This window comes from Chenopodium album, chromosome 25 (assembly GCF_948465745.1).
Source record: "Chenopodium album chromosome 25, dcCheAlbu1.1, whole genome shotgun sequence".
In the NCBI taxonomy this organism is placed as follows: Eukaryota; Viridiplantae; Streptophyta; class Magnoliopsida; order Caryophyllales; family Amaranthaceae; genus Chenopodium; species Chenopodium album.
Window position 1 is genome coordinate 18,365,085 of NC_137858.1, and position 25,070 is coordinate 18,390,154.

Consider the following 25,070-nt stretch of genomic DNA (forward strand, 5'->3'; position numbering starts at 1 on the left):
ATGCTCGAAAAATCCGAGTCCTTTAGGTAATGTCAATTTTTTGTGTTTTAATTTTTGAATTTAAGATTTTGTACAGTAATTTATAATTGCAAATTTTTTTTTGGTCTTGGGTAAAATTTAAATAAATTCTTTTGTGTGAATTATTTTATTGTAGTTCATTGCTTGTGGATTTGGAGTCAGAACCTTGGACTTCAATTGTTCAAATTTGAGGCAGCCTTTTTTATTTTGCAATTTAAGAACACACAAATCAGGTTCTATTGTTCTTTAATTCTTGTTAAAATTGTTAATTTTTATTTTTGTAGAATACTATGTTGCCTAGAAAACATTTATCTGGTAGTGAAAAAAGGAAAAAAAGAAAGCAAATCTAAGATTCTAAAGAATCACAAAAGGGGGCCTTGGACAGATATTTTCCTAGGAGAGTAGGAGAGTCTTCCGTTGGTGATGGGGTTGGTGAGGAACATGAACATAATTTTGAGCAATCTAATGAACCATTGAATGATGAAAATCCAATAAATGAGGATGTTGCTAATTTGTATGCTCATGATAATGTGCCAAATATGACAAATATTGATGATGACCCCTCTGTTTTGAATCAGAATGCTCATGATAATGTGGAAAATGTTAATGATGATATAGACATTGATGAACAATTTATCCCTCCTTTGAATATTTATGATCCTATGAATTGGGGTAATCTCGACAATAAAGGTAGGGATATTTTGGTAGAAAAAGGGTCTATCAGGGAATTAAATCTTACATATCCTAAAGATAATCGGTCTAGGCATTTTTCTAATACTTATTATTCTCGAAAGTTGAGTAATGGAGAGTCAAGTGATAGAAAATGGTTGAGTTACTCTAAAGCTGCGAATAAAGTATATTGTTTTTGTTGCAAATTATTTACATCTCAAAATAATATAAGCCTTTTAGCAACTGATGGAATGAATAATTGGAAACATCTTAGTGAAAGGCTTAAACAACATGAGGGCAGCATTGAGCATATGACTAATATGAGTGTTTGGAATGAAGCAAGAGTAAGATTAGAGAAGAATAAAGGTATTGATAATAATTTGCAAGAAGGGATTTCAAAAGAAAAAGAACGTTGGAGACATGTTTTGAAAAGAATAGTATCCGTTGTTAAATGTCTTGCTAAACATAATTTAGCATTTCGTGGATCTAATGGAAAACTTTATGAGGATAGTAATGGTAATTTTTTGGGGTTAATTGAAATGATTGCTGAATTTGACTTGGTTATGCAAGATCATATTAGACGTATTAAAAGCCAAGAAATTCATCATCACTACCTTGGCCCTAAAATTCAAAATGAGTTGATTTCTCTTTTAGCCGATGGTGTTAAAAATTCTATAATAAGAACCATTAAAGATGCAAAATATTTTTCTGTAATCCTTGATTGTACCCTTGATGTAAGCCCTCAAGAACAAATGACTTTGATAATACGATGTGTTAATTTGTCAAACAATAAAACAAAAATAGAGGAATTCTTTTTGGAGTTCTTAAAAGTTGATGATACATCTGGTTTGGGGCTTTTAAATGAATTGTTAAATGTATTAAAGTCCCTATATTTGAATGTTGATAATGTGAATGGTCAAGGTTAGTGAAGCTGAAAGTTTAGCTAATTCTGTAGCAAATTTTGAATTTTTGCTTGGCATGGTAATTTGATATGATATTTTATATGCCATTAATATGGTGAGTAAGAAATTGCAAACAAAATCTATGTGCATCGGAACTACAACGAATGAAGTGAAAGGCGTAATGTCATACTTTGAAAAATATAGAAATGAAGGTTTTTGAATCTAGCATGAATATAGCCAAAAGCCTTGCATTGGATATGAATATAGAGCCAACACTTCCAACAAAGCGTCGTATTATTAGAAGAAGGCAATTTGATGAAAATGACGATGATGATGGTGAAAATCATGAAGTACAGTCACCTGAAGAATGTTTTGGAGTCAATTATTTTCTTGTGATTGTTGATATGGCAATAGCTTCTTTAAAAAGTAGATTTGAACAATTAGAGGCTTTTGAAAATGTTTTTGGATTTTTACTTGATTCTAGCAGATTGAAATCTTTGGATAATGATGAATTAAAACTGTCTTGCACAAATTTTAATAATGTATTTTCTGATAAAAATGTGTTTGATGTTGATGCAGATGATCTTTTTTCTGAAATAAAAGTTCTACAAATGACTTTGACAAATGTGTTGATGTCAGCGTTTGAAGTTTTCGAGTTTGTCAAATCTGCATATTGTTATCCAAATATTTCAATTGCTTATCGAATCCTTTTTACGATGCCGGTGACCGTTGCATCCGCCGAAAGAAGTTATTCGAAGTTAAAATTATTGAAAACGTTTTTGAGGTCATCAATGTCACAAGAAAGACTTAACGGTCTAGCCATTTTATGTATTGAGAAAAATATGTTAGAGCATATTGATGTCGACACTATTATTGGTGATTTTGCATCTAGAAATGCTCGTAGACAATGTTTTGTATGATGATTAATAAATTTTAAGTTTACTGTTTTTTTCCTTTACTGTAAGTTTGCTATATTTTTTTTTTATCATTTAAAAAACAAAATTTATTTTTTCATTTTCTTACTTCACTCGATAATAAGGGCCCCAATTTTTCATTTCACCCATAGGCCACCAAAAAGCTAGGAACGGGCCTGCTTATAAGGTAATATATATTAAAATACATTATCCTTCAACTCTGTATATTTTCTTTGAAAGTTTTCTTTGCTCCAACCGGGATTGACACTTAGCATAGTATATGTTTATTGATTTATTTTTAAGGGTAATGTTATATGTAGCCTTAATGGCTATATATAAGCATTTAATACACTCTTGAAAATGGTATAAAATTAGGAATTCATGACAAAAACACGCGTAATAAGTCAGTGTAATTAGTGTTTATTTTTTCATGTTTCCTAACTTTACACAGTTTTCTAGTGTGTTTTTAATGCTTATATGTAGCCTTAGGGCTATGTATAACATTTTCCTATTTATAATAAAAATAACATTGTTGTTCAATAACTATAAATAAAAATTGATCATTAACTATCGCAAAAAAAGAAAAAAAAAGTGAATTAAATTTGTATAAAATATTATGTCGGTCAAAGTATGCCAACAAAATAGGTACAGATTAGGTTTATGAGTACATTCTATGAGCAGTAATCAACATAAAATATTCATTCTTAAATATAAGCCTATATCATTAAATTTCTTACGTTTTCAAAAACTTTTAATAAAGATAAATAACTTTTGACATCTATATACATATAATATTCAAATTTTTTTAATTCTTAAATTAAAATTGTAAAACAATATTAGGTTAAATAAAACCGTACATTACACGGAACTTAAGCTAGTGTATTCATATTAGAGATTGGGGGAAGACAAAAGGTCAATGAATTAGATGACGAATGTGATTAAATTGAACTTAAAAATGAAGGGAAAATAGGAAAAAAAAATTCAATTTATGGAGGTTGTAGAATATAGAGAGTTATTGAAAAAATTAAGAGGAAGTTAAATAAAATCTATGTCAATATATAGAGAAGGTATTGGGTGTGGCAAGCCGCACCAAAGAATTCGTGCAACAAGTATATATGATATGTAGTATTTGGTGGAGGACATATATTATTTGATAGAAGATAGATATGTGTTATTTGATAGAGGATACTTACAGTTTATTGGAGGATATATGTTATTTGTTGGAGGATATGTACAGTATAGTTTGTTAGAGGATACGTAGTACTCCGTATTTGATACAGGATATGTACGATTTATCTTTGATAGAGGATACATACAGTTTGTTAGAGGATATGATGTAGTACATGGTGGAGGATATGAACAGTTTGTTAGAGGTTATGTGGTATTTGATAGAGGATATGTAAATTTATCTTTAATAGAGGATACGTACAGTTTGTTAGAAGATATGATGTAGTATTTGGTGGAGGATATGTGTTATTTGATTGAGCATGTCAATAGTTTGTTAAAGGATATGTTTAATTAATAGAGGATATGTACAGTTGGCTAATATGTTTATTTGTTGGCTTACCTGTTGCTTTTGTTTGATAATTTCATCATTTGTTGGTCGATATGCTTCATTTGTTGGCTGATATGCTTCATTTATTGGATGATATGTTCAATCTGTTGGCTTATATCTATTTTTTGTTGGCTAGTATGTTCCTTTTGTTGGTTGATATGTTTCATTTGTTGGTTGATATGTTCCTTTTGTTGGTTGATATACATAAAAATAATAATTAAAATGTCAACAATGGCGGATGCTCCATTGAAGGTCCCGTACTAAGCTCATGAGTATAACATAACTTGCTCATTTCTCAACCAAATTACATGCGTTTGTTATCAAAACGCTCACAATTCAACATACAATCACATGGGACAATCAAAATCAACGGTTATACATCGCACAAGAAAGCCCTAATTTGATTTTTTGTGCGTATTTCGGATATTATTTTGTGCGTATTTCAAAAAATCCGAGAATCTCAAGCGATTATCAAGCCAATTCAAACATAAATTATGGACAAATATAATCAACAATCTTTATTTTCTCTCTCCTCCCCATCCTCTTCAATCCTCTTAAAATTTCTCTCTCTTCCGCCATGGATGACGTCTTTGATCCTAACGAGTTTCTCGCCGTCGACGATACCACAGCCAATAACAACGTCGCCGATGGGAGCGATCATTGGTAAATCATTTTTTCTGCCATGTGAGGTGTTGATGGAAGAAGAGAAGAAAATGGTGATTGAATGAAATGCAGGACATTGAGGAGGATAAGAAGTTTGGGATAATTATTATATTGGGAACGTCGTATGAATTATTGGATGCGGCTTGTCACACCTAATAGTTTGTTATATAAGAAAAGAGAATGATTTTAAAAAAATGTTGGGAAGTAGGACATGTGGCAGTTTTGGTTTTTATTTTTAAATACTAAAGCTTTGTTTGGTTCAATATCAGTGAAGGAAAGAAAAAGAAAGGAAGGGAAGGGAAAAGAAAGGAAGAGAAGGGAAAGGAAAGAAATTATATCATCTAATGCTTGGTTTCATATTAGTAAAGGAAGAGAAAAGAAAGAAATTCATTGTTTGGTAATGACACTATAAAAGGAAGTAAAGGGGAGGGAAAACCAATTTTAAGTTTGACAGATATAATTTCTTTTTTTCCTCAGAGGAAAGGAAATGGAAGATTTTGTGAAGGGATCTTTCCTTCCATTTCCCTTCATTTCCTATCAAATTTCGTTTAATATTTAGAGCCAAATACAAGAAGCCATAATTTTTCTTTCCTTTCTTTTCTTTCCCTCCTATTTCCTCCCAACCAATAAGTCCCTAAGTATATAAGTATAGATATATATGTAGATATAGATTTTCTATAAGGCATTAGGTCGCATATTAGAGTGTCAAGCATTAAGTTAGTAAGGTTAGGGATCCTTAAGATTAGGGCCACAACATGGTCAGGGAGGAACTCACGCATTACTTTTATTTTTATTTTAATTTTGATTTAAAAGGATGAAATAAAATTTCTTTTAGATCATAACTAGTTGAATAATAGGAACTAAGAACTAATTTCAACCATCAGATTAAAACGGATTGGACGGTTGTGATTAAATCTGCAATTAAATAAACAAACAAAACATTCGTTTTTCTTTCATCTTTCTCACTGATAATATAGCATATTTCAGGTTTTCTACTCACCACATTCATCTGCTCAAAAGTTAGGAATTTGTTGCAATCTACACCATTCTTCAACCATATTCTTAATTTGGTGCAAAATTTCATAATTATAGAGGTAAGCATTGTAAATATGGTGTAAATTGATTTTTAGGGTTTAATTTTTTTTTTCGTACGATAATCGGGTCATATATACTATCAATTTAGAGCATACACTTACAACTTCGTCAACAATTTGCTATGTTTTATGTTTCAGATTCATTAGGATCATATATCATATCGATTCTAATAATTTTTGCTCGATGTTTTGGCGAATTCACTTCTATTCAACTCTTGAGATTTGGTATATGTATCTTACTGATTTGTGCTTAACTTTAAGCAAAATAAACTGAATGCACACTAACTGTTTGATAAATTGCCCCAATGAATGATATTATTTTATCAATATTAAAAGTAGATAGATAATAAGTAAAAGTAAATCAATTATATGCTACAGTAAATTGAAAGACTAACATTATGATGCTTATGAATTTGATGAACTACTTAATTAAACTTGTCGAGATAATTTTGCGCTCATTTTTTTGAGATATTTTCTAGGTTTGAGTACAATTTTATGTGAATAATTAAGTGACATTGTGAATGAATGTTAAATTAAATTTTTGGCCAAGGATCTTAACAACAAGCTTGTCATATGTTTGACTTGATACGTGGGGATGGATATGGAAGATCTTAAGGTAAGTGTCCCTTGCTCCCTTGCTAATGGTTACTCATTTGTTTATGTCACTGATCATAAATTATGGGTTACTTCCATCCTTCTTGAGTGTATTACTATTTCTTTGATTTCTTCTTAGGTGATGGTGCAATTAATGGGAGCACATTTATCTAAACCAGTGGTGGTGAGCAGAATTACTCATCTTATATGCTACAGATATGAAGGTTAGTAATTGCATTTTCAGTCTCCCTCCCCTCCTCCTCGTGTTCTAGTTAATGGAGTCAATCAAGCTTTTACTTTCTAATTTTTTTATTATACAAGTCATTATTTTGCAATCGATGTTGTTTGCATCTTGATGTTGATACCTTCTTTAGAACTTAATTATCAAGTAGCTTGTGCATCAAATGTGTTGTCAAAATAAAATCTTTTGAAGGAAGATAGATCCCAACTTTCCCAACTAGGATTTGTAAGTGGATTCACCAAAAGAAGACAAATAAATAATTTAGTGACATTGTTTTCAAATGATCATAGCTTTACTATATCAATATTGATCTCATGATGAGAAATAAATCAGCTATCTCTAAAAGTAAATAAAAATAAATAAAAAGTTAATAAAATAAACTATAAAGTAAACCTATTAGCTCAAATTGTTGAGCACTATGCGGATGCATAGGGGTGTAGGTTCGATTTCTAGATAGGTTATCTCTAAAAGTAAATATAAACACTCTAAAGGTTATTCAAAATACCTCAAAAGTAAATTAAATTAACCAAAAAGTAAATCAACTTAGCTTAAAGGTGTATTTAAAAGTAATTAAATTTTGATTTATTTTGTCATCATTAAACTGAAAACTTTATTAAAAAAAAAAAAGAAAAAAAATCAAATTTTCATGATCACAATACCAAGATTGATTAGAGACCCAACTTCAGCTATATTATTTCTACCTCCAACTTAAAGTAATATATGAAACACTTTAAAGTTATTAAAAATGTCAAAAAAGTAAATATAAAATAACTATAAAGTTATTTTGAGTTACACAGGGCGTTTGACTTCTATTCTCCATAGTGCATCAGTTATTATCAGAATTGATAGACATGACAATATAAAATTAAGTAATCACCCGATTGGGATTCAGGATGGCTCATTCGCTTGTGATTATTTTATTGGAGAACACAATACAACTAACTCTCATATTATAAGCCTCAAGAACCAAGAAGCATTTGTTGATGCCCTTGAGTGTAGGCTTTAAGATGGTGGAATAGTAATCAACTACGAGAGAAACATATGAGTTGATGTTGAAGTAAAGGTTTTCAAACTAAAAGTAAATAAATAAGTGTAAAAAGTAAACAATTTTATTAATTAGGAGTCTTTATATTCTCCATACAGATAATCTCTCTAGAAATAGAGAGCTTCTCACTCTAGAAATAGAGCTATCCCTTAAAGGGTGTTTTGTTGTGGTGGTTAATTTTTTCACTGCCTAGGTTCCCACCCCACTTTCATCATTACTTCTTTGGGTTAATTGTGCTATAAGTTGTTTTTGTCGTTCTGTTTCCTTTCCATGGGCTGCCACTTGGCTGCATTACATGGTGCCCCCTAGAAAGGCCAATTACTTTTGATCTCTCAATCATTGTAATTCTAACGGAAAATGTGTTTTTTTTTACCTCCTGTTACTTATTCTCTACTCTGTTAGTAGCACTCCCCTCTCAATTCATTCATTTCCTTCTAACGGAGTTCACTACTAACAGATTTGGCTTGTTCAGAAATCTTTTTGGTTCTCTAAATCACCAATTAATTACGGCGGTAATTCTCTTTAACCAAGGCTAATCTGCATGTCTTCACACCAGCAACGAGGCAGAGAAATTGAAACGCCTCCCTGTCATGGTGGCTACTATTTATAACTACTCACCTTATTCATCTCCCTCACCTCCTCTCTGCTTCCTTTTCTTTTTTCAAACAACTTCCCAAATTTCACTTCCATTATTCTTGTTTCATCATGACTGAGCGTAGCAATTATGTAAGGAATATTAACAGAACAGCTGCATTAGCTGAACTGGAACCATATAGAGTTGATGGAAGCAGGGCATTCTGGCAGAAATGCGTGTATGGGTACCTTATGGATTATCGAACCCTGAGTCCTGCTTCCATTCGTGACTTTATCAACTCAAGATGGAGATTAAGGGGCTACATTGATGTTTTTAAGATGAACGATCTCTATGTCTTTAAATGCACTAATGAAGAAGACAAAAGAGACTTGCTGACAAAAACAAAAGCCTGCTTTGATGGTGCTCTTATGGTTTTCGCGCCATGGTGGCCAAACCAAGTACCACACACTGTCAGGTTCAGGGAAGCAAAATTTTGGGTGCGAATTTGTGGTCTCCCCTGTGAGTATCTCAACTCACACATGGCAGAGACAGTAGGGGAGCTGTTAGGATGGCCTTTCCAGATTGATTTTGAGCCACAATTCGTTCCCAGGAATGATTATCTACGGATTGAAGTGCTGCTGAATCTTGGTGAGCCACTGATACCAGGATTCTTCCTCAAGCTAGATGATGATGCTGTCATATGGATTCAACTAAGGTACGAAAACCTTTTTAAATACTGCGTAAGATGTGGTAGAATTGGTCATAAATTTAGTAGATGTAGGAGACACGAGGACTTAATTCAACAGGATGTTAATCACCTGATGATGCGATATCAAACAAGGGGCATCCCAACCCTCGAAACTGAGGACGGATTCTCTATGTTTAACTTAGATCTACGTGCTACGCCTGCTTCTGAACGTACCATAACCCCAAGAGAAATATTTGGAGATGAAATAAATCAACCTCCATCCCCGAATTTCAGAGCGTTGGATATAATGGTAGATTTTGATTTAGGGATTCAAAACGGGGGAAGAACAGTGAATCCGGGGGCAAGATTTACTAATAGGGAGGTGCCTTTCAGAGGTCCAGTAGTGAATACAACTAGTGAACCTCAACACCAACCGCAGCAAGACCAATCGCAGCAAGGTGCAGGGGATGGTATGGATGCTGAAGGACAGGGTGCAGACCCCGGAAATGCTGTTTCTGCTGCTAATACTGCTAATGCAGCAAGTGCTGTGGCGGCGGGTGAGATACAGAACAGAGTAGGTGCAGCAGATCCTTACACAAACGCAGCTGCAGCAGGACAAAGCCTAATTGATTTCCCAAATTCAACCGAAAACCAAAACCACGAAGCTCCTGGGAGCAGGGCATTGCAAGATGGGGTACCTAGGTACGGGCCTGATATAGAGAGTCTACGTTTTGATCTGCTTATGAGCTCAGCAATCCAATCCAGAGTTGAACTAAATGATGACATTGCTGGAAGAAGAATTGACAATGCAGGATACAACCAACGATTCTTCATTGAGTTTGATTCACAAAATTATCCAAGGGCGGTAGAAATAAGGGAACCTGACTCACCGATCTCTGATCCCATGGATTATCAAGGAAACGATGATAACGAGGCCTTTCCGATTGGACAAATCCCTGAGGAGCCGATGAGTCCATGGCTAGGGGAGCAACAAGTTGATTTCGCTGAAGAAGATTTGCCAGAAGAAAACAGTTTCGAAGATCTGGCAATCCCACAAGAACAATTACAACCCCGAATTGAAAAATTATCAATTGAGATTGACGCTTCCAGGGAAATTGATAGGAGCCAACCAACGGAGACCATGTCTGATAGTGCTGTTATCTTTACAAGATGGGGGGAGAAAGATCGTAGAGGAAGATTGATGTGACACATAAGATATAGAAAGGGAAAGAACAAGAGGCGTTACGAGCAAGGAAATTGCCCCTTGAAGAGGAAGGCTATTTCAGATTTAGATCTTGTCTCTCTTCAATTTATAGAGGAGGAAGAGGATGATGCTGACTCTCACCTAACAAGGAAAAGAAAAAAGGGGAAGAATGTGTGTACTGGAGGTTTACAAGCTGATGGGCCGTCCTCTTCTCACAAGCTTGGGTCTGGGCCAAGCACTTCCTTTGGTTTTGAAGCCAATTTAATCCTAACTTAGGAAGGTGATGGGCTTGCGGTGGTTGACCCAAATCAACCACCTCTATCGCAGTGATCGGGCTAATTTGGAATTGTCGGGGGATCAAATGCCCAACAACCCCGATAATTCCCATCCTTAAAAGATATGTTGGGACTTTTGAACCGGATTTTGTCTTTCTTTCGGAAACCAAAAGTAATTCGGATTTGGTGTTTAATCGGTTAAGAAGCCTAGGTTTTAATTACTATAAAGGGGTTAATCCGAATGGTAAAAGTGGGGGTTTATGGCTAGGTTGGAAGGATAGGAATTTATTTAATGTTGTTTTTATTTGTGTCAATTTCCTTGTAGTTGATGTCAATGATCGAATTAATGGAATGTGGAGATTGATTTTGGTGTATGGAGAACCTAGTAATTCTCATAGAAAGGATGTTTGGAATTGTCTTAATCATTGGACAAACCCGAACCTCAATTTACCAATCTCCTTAGTAGGAGACTTCAATCAAATTGATTCACAACGTGATAAACTAAGTAGTTCGACCACTCCAATAAGGGGTGTAAATGAGTTCAATGAATGGAAATGCGCAAACAATTTGCATGATCTAGTGTATGAGGGACCAAAATTTACGTGGTCAAATGGTAGTGAAGGGGATGCCCTTGTTTTAGAACGATTAGACAAAGGTTATGCAAACACAACTTGGTTAAATATGTTCCCACATGCGCATATAATACACAAACCCATACAAATTTCAGACCATGCTCCAATTTTTTTCCATACTAATTCGGTGATTAAGAAAAAGAAAAGAATTTATAAACTGGATCAATGGAGTCTTGACTACAAGGAGTGTATTGCTGTTGCGAAGCTGGGTTGGTGCTCCAATTTAAGTGGTTCTCCAATGTATAAATTGGCGAGGAAGGCACAGAGAGCAAAATTAGAAATTAAAAAATGGACTCTTAACAAAAGAGAGGAATGGAAGGGGGATTGGGACAAATTCGAAAAAGATCTACTAGAAGCACAATTGAACATGGAGAATGGAGGTGATGAGGCAGAATTTAAAGATATTAGTGCTCGTTTGGAAGAATACTCAACTAACATTGCAACCTATTGGAGACAAAGGGAAAAACTCAACTGGAACTACGCTGGGGATACTTGCTCGAGATTCTTTTTCAATTTTGTGAAAGGAAGGAAGGCAAGGAACTAGCTAGAAGCAATTAAAGATGAGCAAGGTGACTGGGTTCACGATGAGAATACAATTGCCAAAATTGCTACAGATTATTTCAAAGGGATCTATGGAGGGAGTGAGGTGACCTCTCAATATGATAGAGATGCTGAAATAGAGAGGGGTACTGCAGGCATTTCCAGACGGTTGACAGAGGATCAGTGTGATTTGCTCTCACAACCATACACGAGGAGGGAAATTAAAAATGCTCTGTTTGCTATGAAGCCTTGGAAGGCGCCAGGTCCTGATGGTATCCCGGCGGGGTTTTATCAAAAAAACTGGAGTTGGCTGGAAGATGATGTTTTTGATGCCGTTCAATCTGCTCTCAAGACAGGTAATATCTTGAAAGAACTCAATCACACTAATATAGCTTTAATTCCCAAGTGTGATAGTCCTGAGTCTATGGACAAACTGAGACCAATTGGACTCTGCAATGTCACTTATAAAATCATCTCCAAGTGTATTACCAACAGGCTAAGAAGAGTTCTGAATGATTTGGTTGGTAGCTTCCAAAATGCTTTCATTCCGGGGAGGGTTATTTCGGATAATATTCTAATTGCGCATGAACTGTTAGAATGCATTAGAAAGACCAAAAAAGGGGTTAGAGGCAAGCTAGCAATCAAAACGGACATGAGCAAGGCTTATGACCGGATTAAATGGGACTTTCTTGAGAATGTTTTACAAAAGTTTAGATTGCCTGATTTAATGATCAAAACCATTATGAATTGTGTAAGGTCAGTTACCTTTTCTGTGATTATTAATGGTACACCACAGGAAAGATTTATTCCCAAATGTGGTCTTCGTCAAGGGGACCCCCTATCCCCGTACCTTTTTATACTTTGTATGGAAAGTCTGTCTGGGTTGCTCTCTCAACAAGAAAAGGAAGGCAATATTGTTGGGATCAGGACAGCTAACAAAACTCCAAAGATAAGTCATCTATTTTTTGCAGATGATTCTGTCTTTTACTTAAAAGGGGAAGACAGTAATGCCAAGGCCTTGAGAGCAGTGCTGGATACTTATTGTAGGGCCTCAGGTCAGGTTATAAACCAAGAGAAGTCTGTGCTTGTTTCTAGTCCTAATATAAGTGATGCAGAGGCCAATAATTATAGCAATATTCTTGGGATTAAGAAGAACAGCAAGTTTGGCAAGTATCTTGGTATTCCAGCAGATTTTGGTGTTAATAAACAACAAATTTTTGGGAGCTTGGTTGATAGGGTAAAGGAGAGGTTAAATGCCTGGAACTTCCTCTTTCTTTCCCATGCTGGTAGGTTGACACTCATTAAATCAGTTCTAACAAGTCTAGGCACCTATGTTTTTTCTGTTTTCAAATGCCCTGTTAACATTTTAAAAAAGATCAACAACATTATTGCCAAATTCTGGTGGTTAGGTGGTAGATCTGGTAAGGGTGTTTACTGGAGGAGTTGGACTCATGTAACACAACCTAGAGAAAAAGGGGGCCTAGGTATTCTGGATACTCGGTACTTCAATCAAGCTTTGCTTGCTAAGCAAGGGTGGCGCATCATACAGGATACTGACTCTCTCATTAGCAAGGTTTTCAGTTCAAAATATGGAATTCACAAGTCTACTCTCTTTGACAGTGCTTGGGAGAGAAGGAATAATGGCTCTTGGGGTTGGAATGGGGTGAAATGGGGCCTGCAACTTCTTAAACATGGGTGTGTGTGGTCTTTAGGGGATGGGTGCCATGCCAAAATTCACCATCCCTGGATATATGGACAGACACCTAGTTGGAAGAGTCAGGTCAATCCTGTAACTGAAAATATTCTCAGTCTTAGAGATGAAGATGGGAATTGGGATTTAGCTAAATGTAAGCTCCTTTTCACAGACGAGACAGTTAATAATATTCAGAATATTTCTCTAATGGACCCTGGACTTGAAGATACTGTTAGCTGGAAAGGAAATAAGAGTGGGATCTATACTGTTAAGAGTGGATACAGAGTGATTTTTGATTCCAAAATTAGCCTAATTCCAAGCCATAATACAAGAGGTCTGAGAAATGTAAATTGGGAGAAACTTTGGAAGCATACAGGAACTCTTAAGCAGAAGACATTCCTATGGAAAATTTTCCAAAATGCTTTACCTGTTGGTAGTGAAAGGAAACGAAGGGGGTTGGGTGACAAGCACTGCTGTGTCTTATGCCATGACAATGAGGATCAGAACAACTCGAATATTGAAACTCTAGAACATCTCTTCAGGGACTGTACCTTTGCTAGTCATGTATGGAAAGGTTGTCAGCTAGGCATTAATGTGACCTTGCAGCAGAATATTCCAATTGCGGAATGGATTCAAAACTGGCAAAGAATTTTTAGCAGGAAGGACGAGGGGTTTGACAGAAGCCACATGATGTTCCTAGCTGGCCTTGATGGCATCTGGGAAGCTAGAAACCAAAAGATCTTCAAAGACACTATGCCTAATCCTTTGTCTGTCATTAAGAAAATGGATAGTAGAATTTTTCGGACTACCAATTTGGCTACTACTGATGATAAATGCAGCAAGAATGATGAGGTTCAAAAAGAAGACAAACCCCCGGGGTTTGAATCTATTTGCAGGTTTGATCAACAACAAAATGATGGTGAGATGCTGGTGGCTGGTATGGGCATTTGCAATTCTGTCAAGCTGGAGGTGCTAAGAAGGAGAAGGAAAGGGGAGCAGAAATGGTTCTGGAAATTGAGGACGGATAACGATGCTCTGGGAAGCAGTGATGATCACCCTCACATGTGTTTTGGTTCACAGCAGGGAGAACATTCTACAAGTATATTTGCTGCTGTTTACAGGAGTTTAAGTGGTGCTCTCAGGAAGAATTTATGGCATCTTCATATTTGTTGCAGGGAAAAAAGACTTGCTAGATGGCTGCAAGGATATTATACAGGCTCTCATCAAGATAGAGTAATGGTTGATAAAATTAAAAGTCTGATGCCTAGTTTTCATTGTTTGTCTGTAGGTACTGCTACTTATGGGGTTTAAGTCCCTTTTTAAGTGCTGTCAAAAAAAAAAAGTAAACAATTTTATTTTTTTGGTAGCAGAAAATGAATAAAACATGTATAGAATAATTTCGACTAATAAATGAACCTACGTGGGATTCGAACCCACATCTTTGTGCATTTGCACAATGCTCTACCCGTTGAGCAAGTAGGCTCGTGTATCAAAGTAAAGAAAAATCACTCTAAGGTAAATCAAAATATTTCAAAAGTAAGACAAAAAGATTATCTGACTAGTAGTAAGGACATACAGTAATAATAATGAGTTAGCAAGACCAAGATTAATGCTAAATTGAGACTACAAACTGCAACCTTAATATCAAAATTCATTAGCTTAGCATTAGCACTAAACAGAGTACATTTTCCAAATTACAAATTACAAAAACAGGAAAATTTTAGAAAATTTAATTACCACAATGCAGTGGAAAATTTAGTAGACTTAGTCTCCTGTCTGAAGGCCACAAAAGTTAAAACCCAAGCAGTGAAAAAACCATATCCCACTCCAATAATTACTGTTATGGTCAATCCTAACCAAGTAGCAACTAGACTACTAGAGCCAGCAAACCCCATAAATTGTCATCTTAAGTAGTATATCAAACTTGTTAGTATTTATGCAAATTACACAAAACACAAGAATCACTAATCAAATTATGCCTAATCCACAAAATTATCACAAAGTTATGCAGGACATGTTTGTAAACATGTTTGTGACAAAGAAAATATGTAGGACAGAAACAAGTTAATAAATAGAAACTTAATAATCACCTCACTGATTCATCACCATTCATTAACCAACTTAATTGACTACCTTGTTTTGTACAACTTTTCATACCAACTTTGAGCTAGATAACCAACGTTTGACAACAAGAAAATGGGAATCTTGTAGGTTGTAAATTACTAAATCCCATACCCCCACAAAGCAACTCTTAGCTCCATTCTCAAATTTAGACCAACTATAATAAATTAGTATCTAGATACATACATACCCAAAATTAAACGGTAAGTATGTTCACCAAGTTATCTATCTATTAAGCATAAAATTAGTAGTCAATGTAATATGGAGTAGTAGTGATGATAATGATTAAATATTTCTCAAGTTACAAAAGTAAAACAGAAACTCATAAATGTGAAGAAGATTTTATAAAAAGTAACAATCCAAAAGTAAATGATTGTCCAACCACTGAAAGCATATCCCTGATTATCAAATTCACCATTGAATTATCATCTGGATAACAATTAGAAACACATTGCACATTTCACAAACTCAACAAATTAAATGTCATTGCATAAAGAATAACAATATATCATACAATTGCTACAAAAACAACACGAAATTACTGGTCTGATAATAAATTAAAGAGAAAACAAACATTAATTAAACAAAAATAGCAAAATCCCTATTTTGAACTCCTAATAATCGAAACTGAAAACTTACTCAAACAAATAATCAGAAAAACCCTAATTTCACAACCAAAAATATTAAAATTGAATCCAAAATCGAATTAAATAAAAAAAGCAATGCTAATGACAATCAAATCAACTTACTAGCCCACAAAATTGAACGCGATGCACGAATGATTAGAAGATGAAAATTTGCAAAATTTTGGCCTTGTGTATATATTAGAGAAATTGTAGGAGGACAGAGAGTTTGTAGGAGGAAAGAGAAAATCAATTGATGAGAGAGAAAGTGAAAATAGAAACATGGAATATTTTACCAAAATGCCATTACTCAAGCAAAAAGGCAAATGCCATCTCAGCTGTTGGATCAAATGAATCAATGGCTCAGATTAGTTTATAGTTCCTATTATAGACCTAGGTTCTCACATGATCTTTATTATACATATCCAGACTCGTCTTAAGTGTCGTGTTCGACACCTCAGTCCTAAATTTTGGTCGACACTTTGACACGGTCAAGGGAGTGTCTTGACTAATATATAGGATACGACTACTGTATAAAGTGTCCAAAAAGTTTAATCCGACACTTAAAATATAAAATAGATAAAAAATGTAAAACTAATAAAAAAAAAAAGTACATAGTGTCATACAAGTAGTACATAAGCTATATAAAAAATAAAAGTAAATAAAAAATATAATAATCACATGGTACTACGTAAAAGTATAAAAGTAAAGGTGGGTCCAAAATTCAAAAGAATTTGTGAGGACATGGGTAAAGTAAAAAAATTACTCTGTATAAAATATTTTAAAGAACAACCACATGACAACACAACTGTCCCACACTCACACCTCACTAACCTTTCACCTTCTCCCACTTTCCCTTTCTAATTCTTTATCATGCAGTCTTCTCTTTCTATCTTCTCTCTCCTCCATTAGTTCAGATGCATGCAATGTTCAAACTTAATACCCTCTTTCTGAAATCGACAACTTTTTCGATCCCCAAGTCGACACTTTTTTGGAGCCGTGTCAAGGGTTGTGTCATGTCGACACTCGACATCCATGGCCAAGGAAGGTGTCGTAGTAACAGTGAATGTATATAAATTTTCTTAAATAATTTTTTTATTATGTATTTATTTTAAAAATAAAATTTAAGGATATACCAGAAGATGACATGTGTCATTGCTGATGTGTCTTTTAATATATAGTAATTGATTGATTAATTGTGAGGTAAGACCGTAAGAGGCTTAAGAAAGTGAACTGATATGTGTAAGGATATATATTTCTTTCGTTTCACTAAAATTGCAACATATGCATTTTTGGATGATTAAAATACAATTAATCGCAATATCTTTATTTTATTTTATTTTATTTTATTTTATTATTTTGACTACTTTATAACTTTTCACATACTTTTCCAACATTTTCCATAAATTATACTCACTAGATGTAAGCCCGTGCGATGCACGATTTTTTTAAAAATAAATTTCATGAAAGATGATTTTCTATAAAATTTTGATTTAAATTTTATGTGATTTGTAATGTGAGCCTATTAATATATTTTTAAAAAAACTATTTAAATTCGTTCGTAGTTGTTTTTAATTATGGTGCCTTTGTATAAATTAACATGTAATATTATTCAATCATAATAATATATATTAATACAAAGTACCACTATTTTTTTTTAATATAAGTTTCACACATATATAAACACTATACATTTTATAAAATTTTAGTTTGAATTAATCAACAAAACCAATTAATTCTTGAAGAAAAAATACAAAGAATATAAAATATGGGAAACTATATGTACATATCTGTTTAAATAGATTTTTTCAAATTGTGTAAACGATGAAAATAAATCACCTTAAAATTAAATGAGTTTATATAGGATTGAAATAATGTTGAATTTAAAGTGGTGATACAATTTTATCATTAAATATGATAAACAATGATAATGTACTTAATCTTGTAGACGAATAAATGCTAAATGAAGATCACTTTTTTTTTTTTTTTTTTTTCTGTTTTTTTTTCAAGATAAAGAAAAAAAAAGTCTTTTTTTTTTGTTTTCAAAGATTTTTCTTATTTTTGTATTTTATCCAAAATTGATTTTTTTTTATTGAACGTAGTTCCCTTTTATTTTAGCTAATTTTTATATTTTTTTATTGTCAAAACCACTTCTCATATTTCATTATTATTTTCTTTATCTAATTCATTATTTAAAAAAATTATCAATTGAACGACAATTTCATTTTCTATGTTTAACATTATTTGTTTTATTAAATATATGATGTATATTTTAGTATAACTAATTTTCATATGTAATTTTTTTTTTAACAATCTAATCCAAAATTGAACATTTTTTAATTTTAATTATATTGAATGTGTTTTTCATAATTTTCGATTTAATAGTTTCCTTTATAAATTAAAATTGTATATAGTGACATGAAAATTCTATGTTTGTATTTTTTTTATGGTCTCTTAATCTCTTACAATTTTTATTCTATTTAAATTTTTTTACATAAATTTCATGTAAATGTTTAAACAAAGTAAAGTTTTTCTTGCATTATAAGTTTGAAATTTTTGTTTGAAAATATCATCTAAAAACCATTAATATCAAAAGATAATATTAAGTTTTATTTTAAAAAATTTTAATCTTAAAATCAAAATATTATTTTTAATTTTTTAAAATAATTTAAATCCTAAAACCTAAAAATAATTATTCTTAAAAAAAATGGATAATTATTAGTTTTTTTTAATAATTTAAATCCTAACAAATCACTATTTGTTGTTTTTTCATACGTGGAAAAATTCTTAAATATCATTTGTCGATTTTGCTTAGGTGGCGAGTGAGTTTTTTAATTCTAAAATAAAATACAAATCTAATTTTTAATTGGTTAAAATAATACACTTCCTTATGTGGCGCGCAAAATGCTTCTAAAAAATGCCTACTTTATATACATATATATATATGTATATACATATATATATGTACATACATATATATATATACATACATATATATATATATACATATATATATATATGTATGTACATATATATATGTACATACATACATACATATATATATATATATATATATATATGTATGTATATATATATACATACATATATATATATATATATATATATATATATATATATATATATATATATATATGTATATATATATATATATATATATATATATATATATATATATATATATATATATTAGATTATTTGTTTTTATTATTGCCCCATTATAACTTTGATAACTTTGACCATGAATTTTTATACTCAATAATTGGGTCAAACTTTAATAACTTTGACCATAAATTTTTATAAATCTATAAGAGATAATATAGTCATGTATATAAGATTTTGTTGATTCGCCTCATTAAATAATTTTATATTGATATCAAGTTTTTATAATTTTTATCCATATAGAAATAAAGTTATGTACATTTTGAAGCGCTCTTTGGAGACCATGAAAAGTCAAATGAGGCTAAAAAAAATAGAGACAGAGGGAGTTCTTTCTCCTCTTGCATAAATAATTTGCTAACTCCAAAGGTTGCCAATTTTACGTAAACGAAGGAAAACAACTCTTTGGGAATACTTTTTAAGCTTATCAATAATATCATCAAAACTTACGAAAACAACATGTTATTGACATGTCATCCTTCCTTCATTATAACTTGGCGCCACGCGAGTAATGACATGGAAAGTCTATAAAACCTTATAAAAATAACTTAATTACTATCTAAGCTCTATTATTATTGTCTCTATATATTCAATCACCTTAATAACAATAAGATTTGATAGAGCAATAATTAAGTTATATGCACTAATTACCGTTTCATTTTTCTATTTCATGTATAACAACTGTCTCTTATCGTTTTATTTTTTAATTGGACATATACAAAGCATCTATTTAAAACTTGGTTCGTGCAATTGCTTGATTTTTGTAGTTATACTGTTATCATATCAATTTAATATATTTTCAACCCATTAAAATTAAATAGTACTTAATGACAGTTATATTGTTATATTAGAACGATCCATGACATTGTCCAAGCCAAAAGCTGGTAAAACTTTAATAAAAGGTTTTGTGTGAGACTGGATCCACGTGAGACCAGGCTCATAAACAAAAAGGCACGGGTCTGAGAAACCCGACTAAAGCCCGTGTGCCAACATTTTATAAAATCGATAATTTTTGTCATTTCCCTCAAATTTTGAGCGTCGTCATTTCCTCACATTTCGAGTGCCGTCATTTCCTCAAATTCCAGGGCATTCAAATCTTCAAATTTCAGAGAATTCAAATCTTCAATCTCGAAGAAAGCACAGCAATGGAGAAATCAAACAACACGATGATAATTCAAGAAGAATCTGATTCACCTATAAAATTAATTTCGATTTCAATTACCGCTGAAAAAGGTACAATTTTGTTTCATCTAATTTAGTTTCAGATCGTATAATTAATTTCAGATCGTATTTAATGTCATATCATATTTAATTTCAGATTGTATATAATTTGTACAATCAATTTCGAGTTTATAAGTTTTCGCGGAGCATTACTTTAAATTTGTGTGGCATTTAAATTTGCATGCAATCAATTTCGAGTTCAATTACTGCTGAAAAAGATACAATGTCACTAATTTCAGATCGTATTTAATGTCATATCATATTTAATTTCAGATTGTATATAATTTGTACAATCAATTTCGAGTTTATAAGTTTTCGCGGAGCATTACTTTAAATTTGCGTGGCATTTAAATTTGCATGCAATCAATTTCGAGTTCAATTACTGCTGAAAAAGATACAATGTCACTAATTTCAGATCGTATTTAATGTCATATCATATTTAATTTCAGATTGTATATAATTGTACAATCAATTTCGAGTTTATAAGTTTTCGCAGAGCATTACTTTAAATTTGCGTGGCATTTAAATTTGCATGCAATCAATTTCGAGTTCAATTACTGCTGAAAAAGATACAATGTCACTAATTTCAGATCGTATTAATAATAATTTTTAAAGAATTCATTTGATCACGCATACCAATGATTGATAAATTAAATGCAAATTTAATTTCAAATTATATATATAAGATTTCACAGATAATTAATTTAAATTTAATTGTAGTTTATTGATTAATTTTAAGCTGTGAAATTCAAATATAATAATATAAATGATGAATGCAATTGATTATATAATTATAGAAGAGAACACCAATCAAGATGATGAAGAAAAAGATGAAGATACTGCAAATATTTTAGGTATGTTTGTTTGAAATTATAAAAATTAGAAATACAATACACTGATAATTAAATGCTCTGTAATTATAATGATGTAATTGTTGACAATTTATTTCGAGTTCAATTCATGACCTTAATAATCTAATTCTTGATTGAAATAATCTAATTGTTGACTAAAATAATCTAATTCCTAGGTAAAATAATCTAATTCCTAACCAAAATAATTTAAAGCCTGAATGTAATAATCTAATTCCTAACATAAATAATGTAATGCCTGACATAAAGAACCTAATTCCTGACAAAAATAATGTAATTCTTGACAAAATACCTAATTCCTATCTGAAAAATTATAATTTTTTTCTGAAAAATTCAAATTCTTGATTAAAATAATCTAATTCCTGACTTAATGACTTAAATAATTTGAACAATATGATTTATATATTATTTTGTTGTAGATTATTACAAATATGACAAGGATGAAAACATAAGTAGATGTCTAGCAGGTTATACAGTATCAAACTATGATGATGGATATTTTTTATACAAAGCTCATTCAAGATCTGTTGGTTTCAGTGTCAGAAAATCAACAAAGAGAAGAGATAATAATGATATACGACATGAGTTTTATTTTAGATGCTCTAAAGAAGAACAGAAAAAGAGTAAAATGAAGATTGCAGGTGAACAAAATTCAGTTGAAATACCAATATTAGGTAAAAATGATGAAAAAAAGAGAAAAGAAAGGGAAGTAAATGACATAAGAACTGGATGCAAAGCTCATATTCGTTTCAAGAAAAATGCAGAAGGTACATTTGTTGTTCTTACACATGAGTTGGAACATAATCATGATTGGTAAAAATAGTTCAAAATATCAGCTCCAATATGTAAGCTAATTGAGAGCATGGTTGAGAGTGGTATTAAACTAATGGATGCTTACAATTGTATAATTAATGAAGCTGGATGAGAAGAATGCGTAGGTCATGCTATAAGAGACCACCTTAATTATGTATCAAGGGTGAAAATGAGTATGGTTGAAGGTGGAGACATGCAGAATGCATTAGATACCCTTCAAGAAAGAGAGATAAAGATTTTTCATTCTTTTATAGACTGAAATTTGGAGAAGAAAATAATGTATGTGGTGAGCTATTTTTGGCGTAACTCTCAAATGCTTAAAGATTTCAAAGCTTATGGTAATGTTTTAATATTTGATACAACATACAAAACAAACAAATATGGGTTGATATGTGCATCATTTGTTGATATAAACAACCATTGAAGAACAACAATGTTTGGATGTGCCTTCATAACTGATAAAAAGACTGAAACATTTGTTTAGCTGCTTTCAATTTTCAAAAAATCAATGTGTGGAATTGAATCAAAATCAATCTTCACTTATCAAGGTCTTGCAATGAGCAACACCATATCAGAGGTAAGCAGTTTTAGCTTATATATATATGTTCTCTAATTTAATATCTGATTAGTTTAAGTATATTGTCTAATTTCTGACAAAAATAATTTAATTCCCAACAAAATTAACCTTATTCCTGAGAAAATAAACCAATACCTGACTAAAATAATCTAATTACTGACTAAAACATACCAATTCCTAACTAATATATTATCTTATTCCTAACTAAAGAATATAAATTCTTGACTAAAAACTATTTAATCCTGACTAATATAATCTAATTCCTGACTAATACTATCTTATTCCTGACTAAAAACTATTTAATCTCGACTTATATAATCTAAGGCCCTGTCCACTTCACCTTATTTTTGCTGAACTGAAATTATTTTTACTGAAGCAAAATTATATTTGCTGAACTTAAATTATTTTTACTGGACTTAAATTAATTTTACTGAACAGAAATTATTTTTGCTGAACTGAAATTATTTAACTGATTTTCTATTATAATTCTTCTTTAAGAAAACTGAATTTTACTAAACTGAACTTATTTTTATTGAATTGAAATTATTTTTACTAAACTGAAATTAATTTTACTGAACTGAACTTTTTTTATTGAACTGAAATTATATTTACTTTATATTATTTTTTAAGGTGAAGTGAACAGGGCCTAATTCTTCTTATTATTCAAGGTTCATCCAAATTCAAGACATAGATTGTGTCCATGGCATCCACAAAAAATTTTGTCTCACACTTTAGAACTCTAAAAGGCAATCCTGAAATCAAGAATATGTTTAACAAATGCTTAAGTGGTTGTGATTTAGAATCAGAATTTGAAGAATGCTAGCACAAACTGGTTAAAAAAACATGGATTAGAAAAAAAAGAATGCTTTGATAGATTATATGGGCTACGAGAAAAATGGTGCAGAAAATTGAGCCAGGACATTTTCTCAGCTGGAATTCTTTCATCTCAAAGAGTAGAGGTAACAAATAGAGCAATTTCATTTAAGCCACTAGGCTTTTAGAGTTCTTTCACATATTTGAAGTAACTGTGAGAAGACGGAGAAGCACTGAAAAGAGTGAAAACTTCAGATGTACAACTGAGAAACCAAAAACAACAACAAAGATATTAAAACATGCAGCTGAAGTTTATACTCTTAACTTATACAAGGATTTTAAGTTGGAATTTGAAACAAGTCTAGGAGCATATGCAAGAGAAAAGGCCACTTCAATGCAAAATGTCAAATTCTTTGATGTTTCTCTTGATGATGATTATAAGCATAGGTATCAAGTAATATATCACAATCACAACCATGAGTTTGTCTGTTCTTGTATATATGTGCTTCACAGAGACCAGATTGCTATGCTTTCACATCATCAAAATAATGCAAATGTACAGCATACATGCTACAACGGAGAGATACATTCTGAAACGTTGGACAAAGCTTGCAAAATCAATGATATGAGATGAAAATGAATCACGTATGTACATATTTTTTTTTAATTATTTGTTAATTAAATAAAAAACAAAAATATTGTTATTCCCGATTAAAAACAACTTATTCCTGACAAATACAATCTTATTCCTGACAAATATAATTTTATTCCTGATAAAAATATTGTTATTCCTGATAAAAAAAACTTATTCCTGATAAACATAACCTTAATCATGACAAATATAATCTTATTCTTGATATAACTATTGTTATTCCTGGTTAAAAAACTTATTCCTAACCAACATTATTTTATTCCTGACAAATATAATCTTATTCCTGACAAAAATATTGTAATTTTTTTCCTTTTGTTAGGAAATCCACGTACAGCTCATTCATTAATAATTACTCCATGGAGGCAGTCAATAACAAAGAATTTTACAACCTTGTAACAATATGTTAAGGGAACGAAGATGCAACGAAAAATTATGATGATGCTTTGGAAAAACTGTACAAATCTGTAAGAAAAGTAATCCAAACAAATGAAGAAAAAACTTCATGAACTTGATGAAGAAGAAGATAGAAGGAATACAATAAAAGATCCCAAACGACCAACAATTAAAGGAAGGCCGAAGAAGAACAAAAGAATTAGAGAAAATTTTGAAAGGGGAAGAACATCAACAAGAGATCCAAAAGAGTTTGGTACAAAAACTCCAAATCTACAACTCATATAATATAGGGTGATTTGAAAATAATTTTTTTTTTCAAAATAGTTGTAATAAAATAATGTTCAGATATCTTTGTTTTTATATTTTGATTTTTAAAACATTTTTTTATTTTAATATAAATTAAGTTTTACCTGATTACAGAAGCTTATTATCAAAGAAAATATTGCTTATGTCTTATGTCTGACTAATGTTTTATAACACCTGATTAATAACTTTGGAATATCTGATGAA

At 31.7% G+C, this 25,070-nt stretch overlaps 1 protein-coding gene and 1 pseudogene across 1 annotated transcript; both read left to right on the top strand.

The window, feature by feature from the left end:
• Positions 1-308: 308 nt before the first annotated feature.
• On the top strand, positions 309-1,613 carry LOC145613831 (uncharacterized; annotated as a pseudogene).
• Positions 1,614-1,795: 182 nt separating this feature from the next.
• Positions 1,796-2,509, top strand: LOC145613833 (uncharacterized). The gene has a single exon (XM_081668877.1). The coding sequence runs from the start codon at positions 1,796-1,798 to the stop codon at positions 2,507-2,509; it is 714 nt and encodes a 237-aa protein (XP_081525003.1).
• Positions 2,510-25,070: the final 22,561 nt, after the last annotated feature.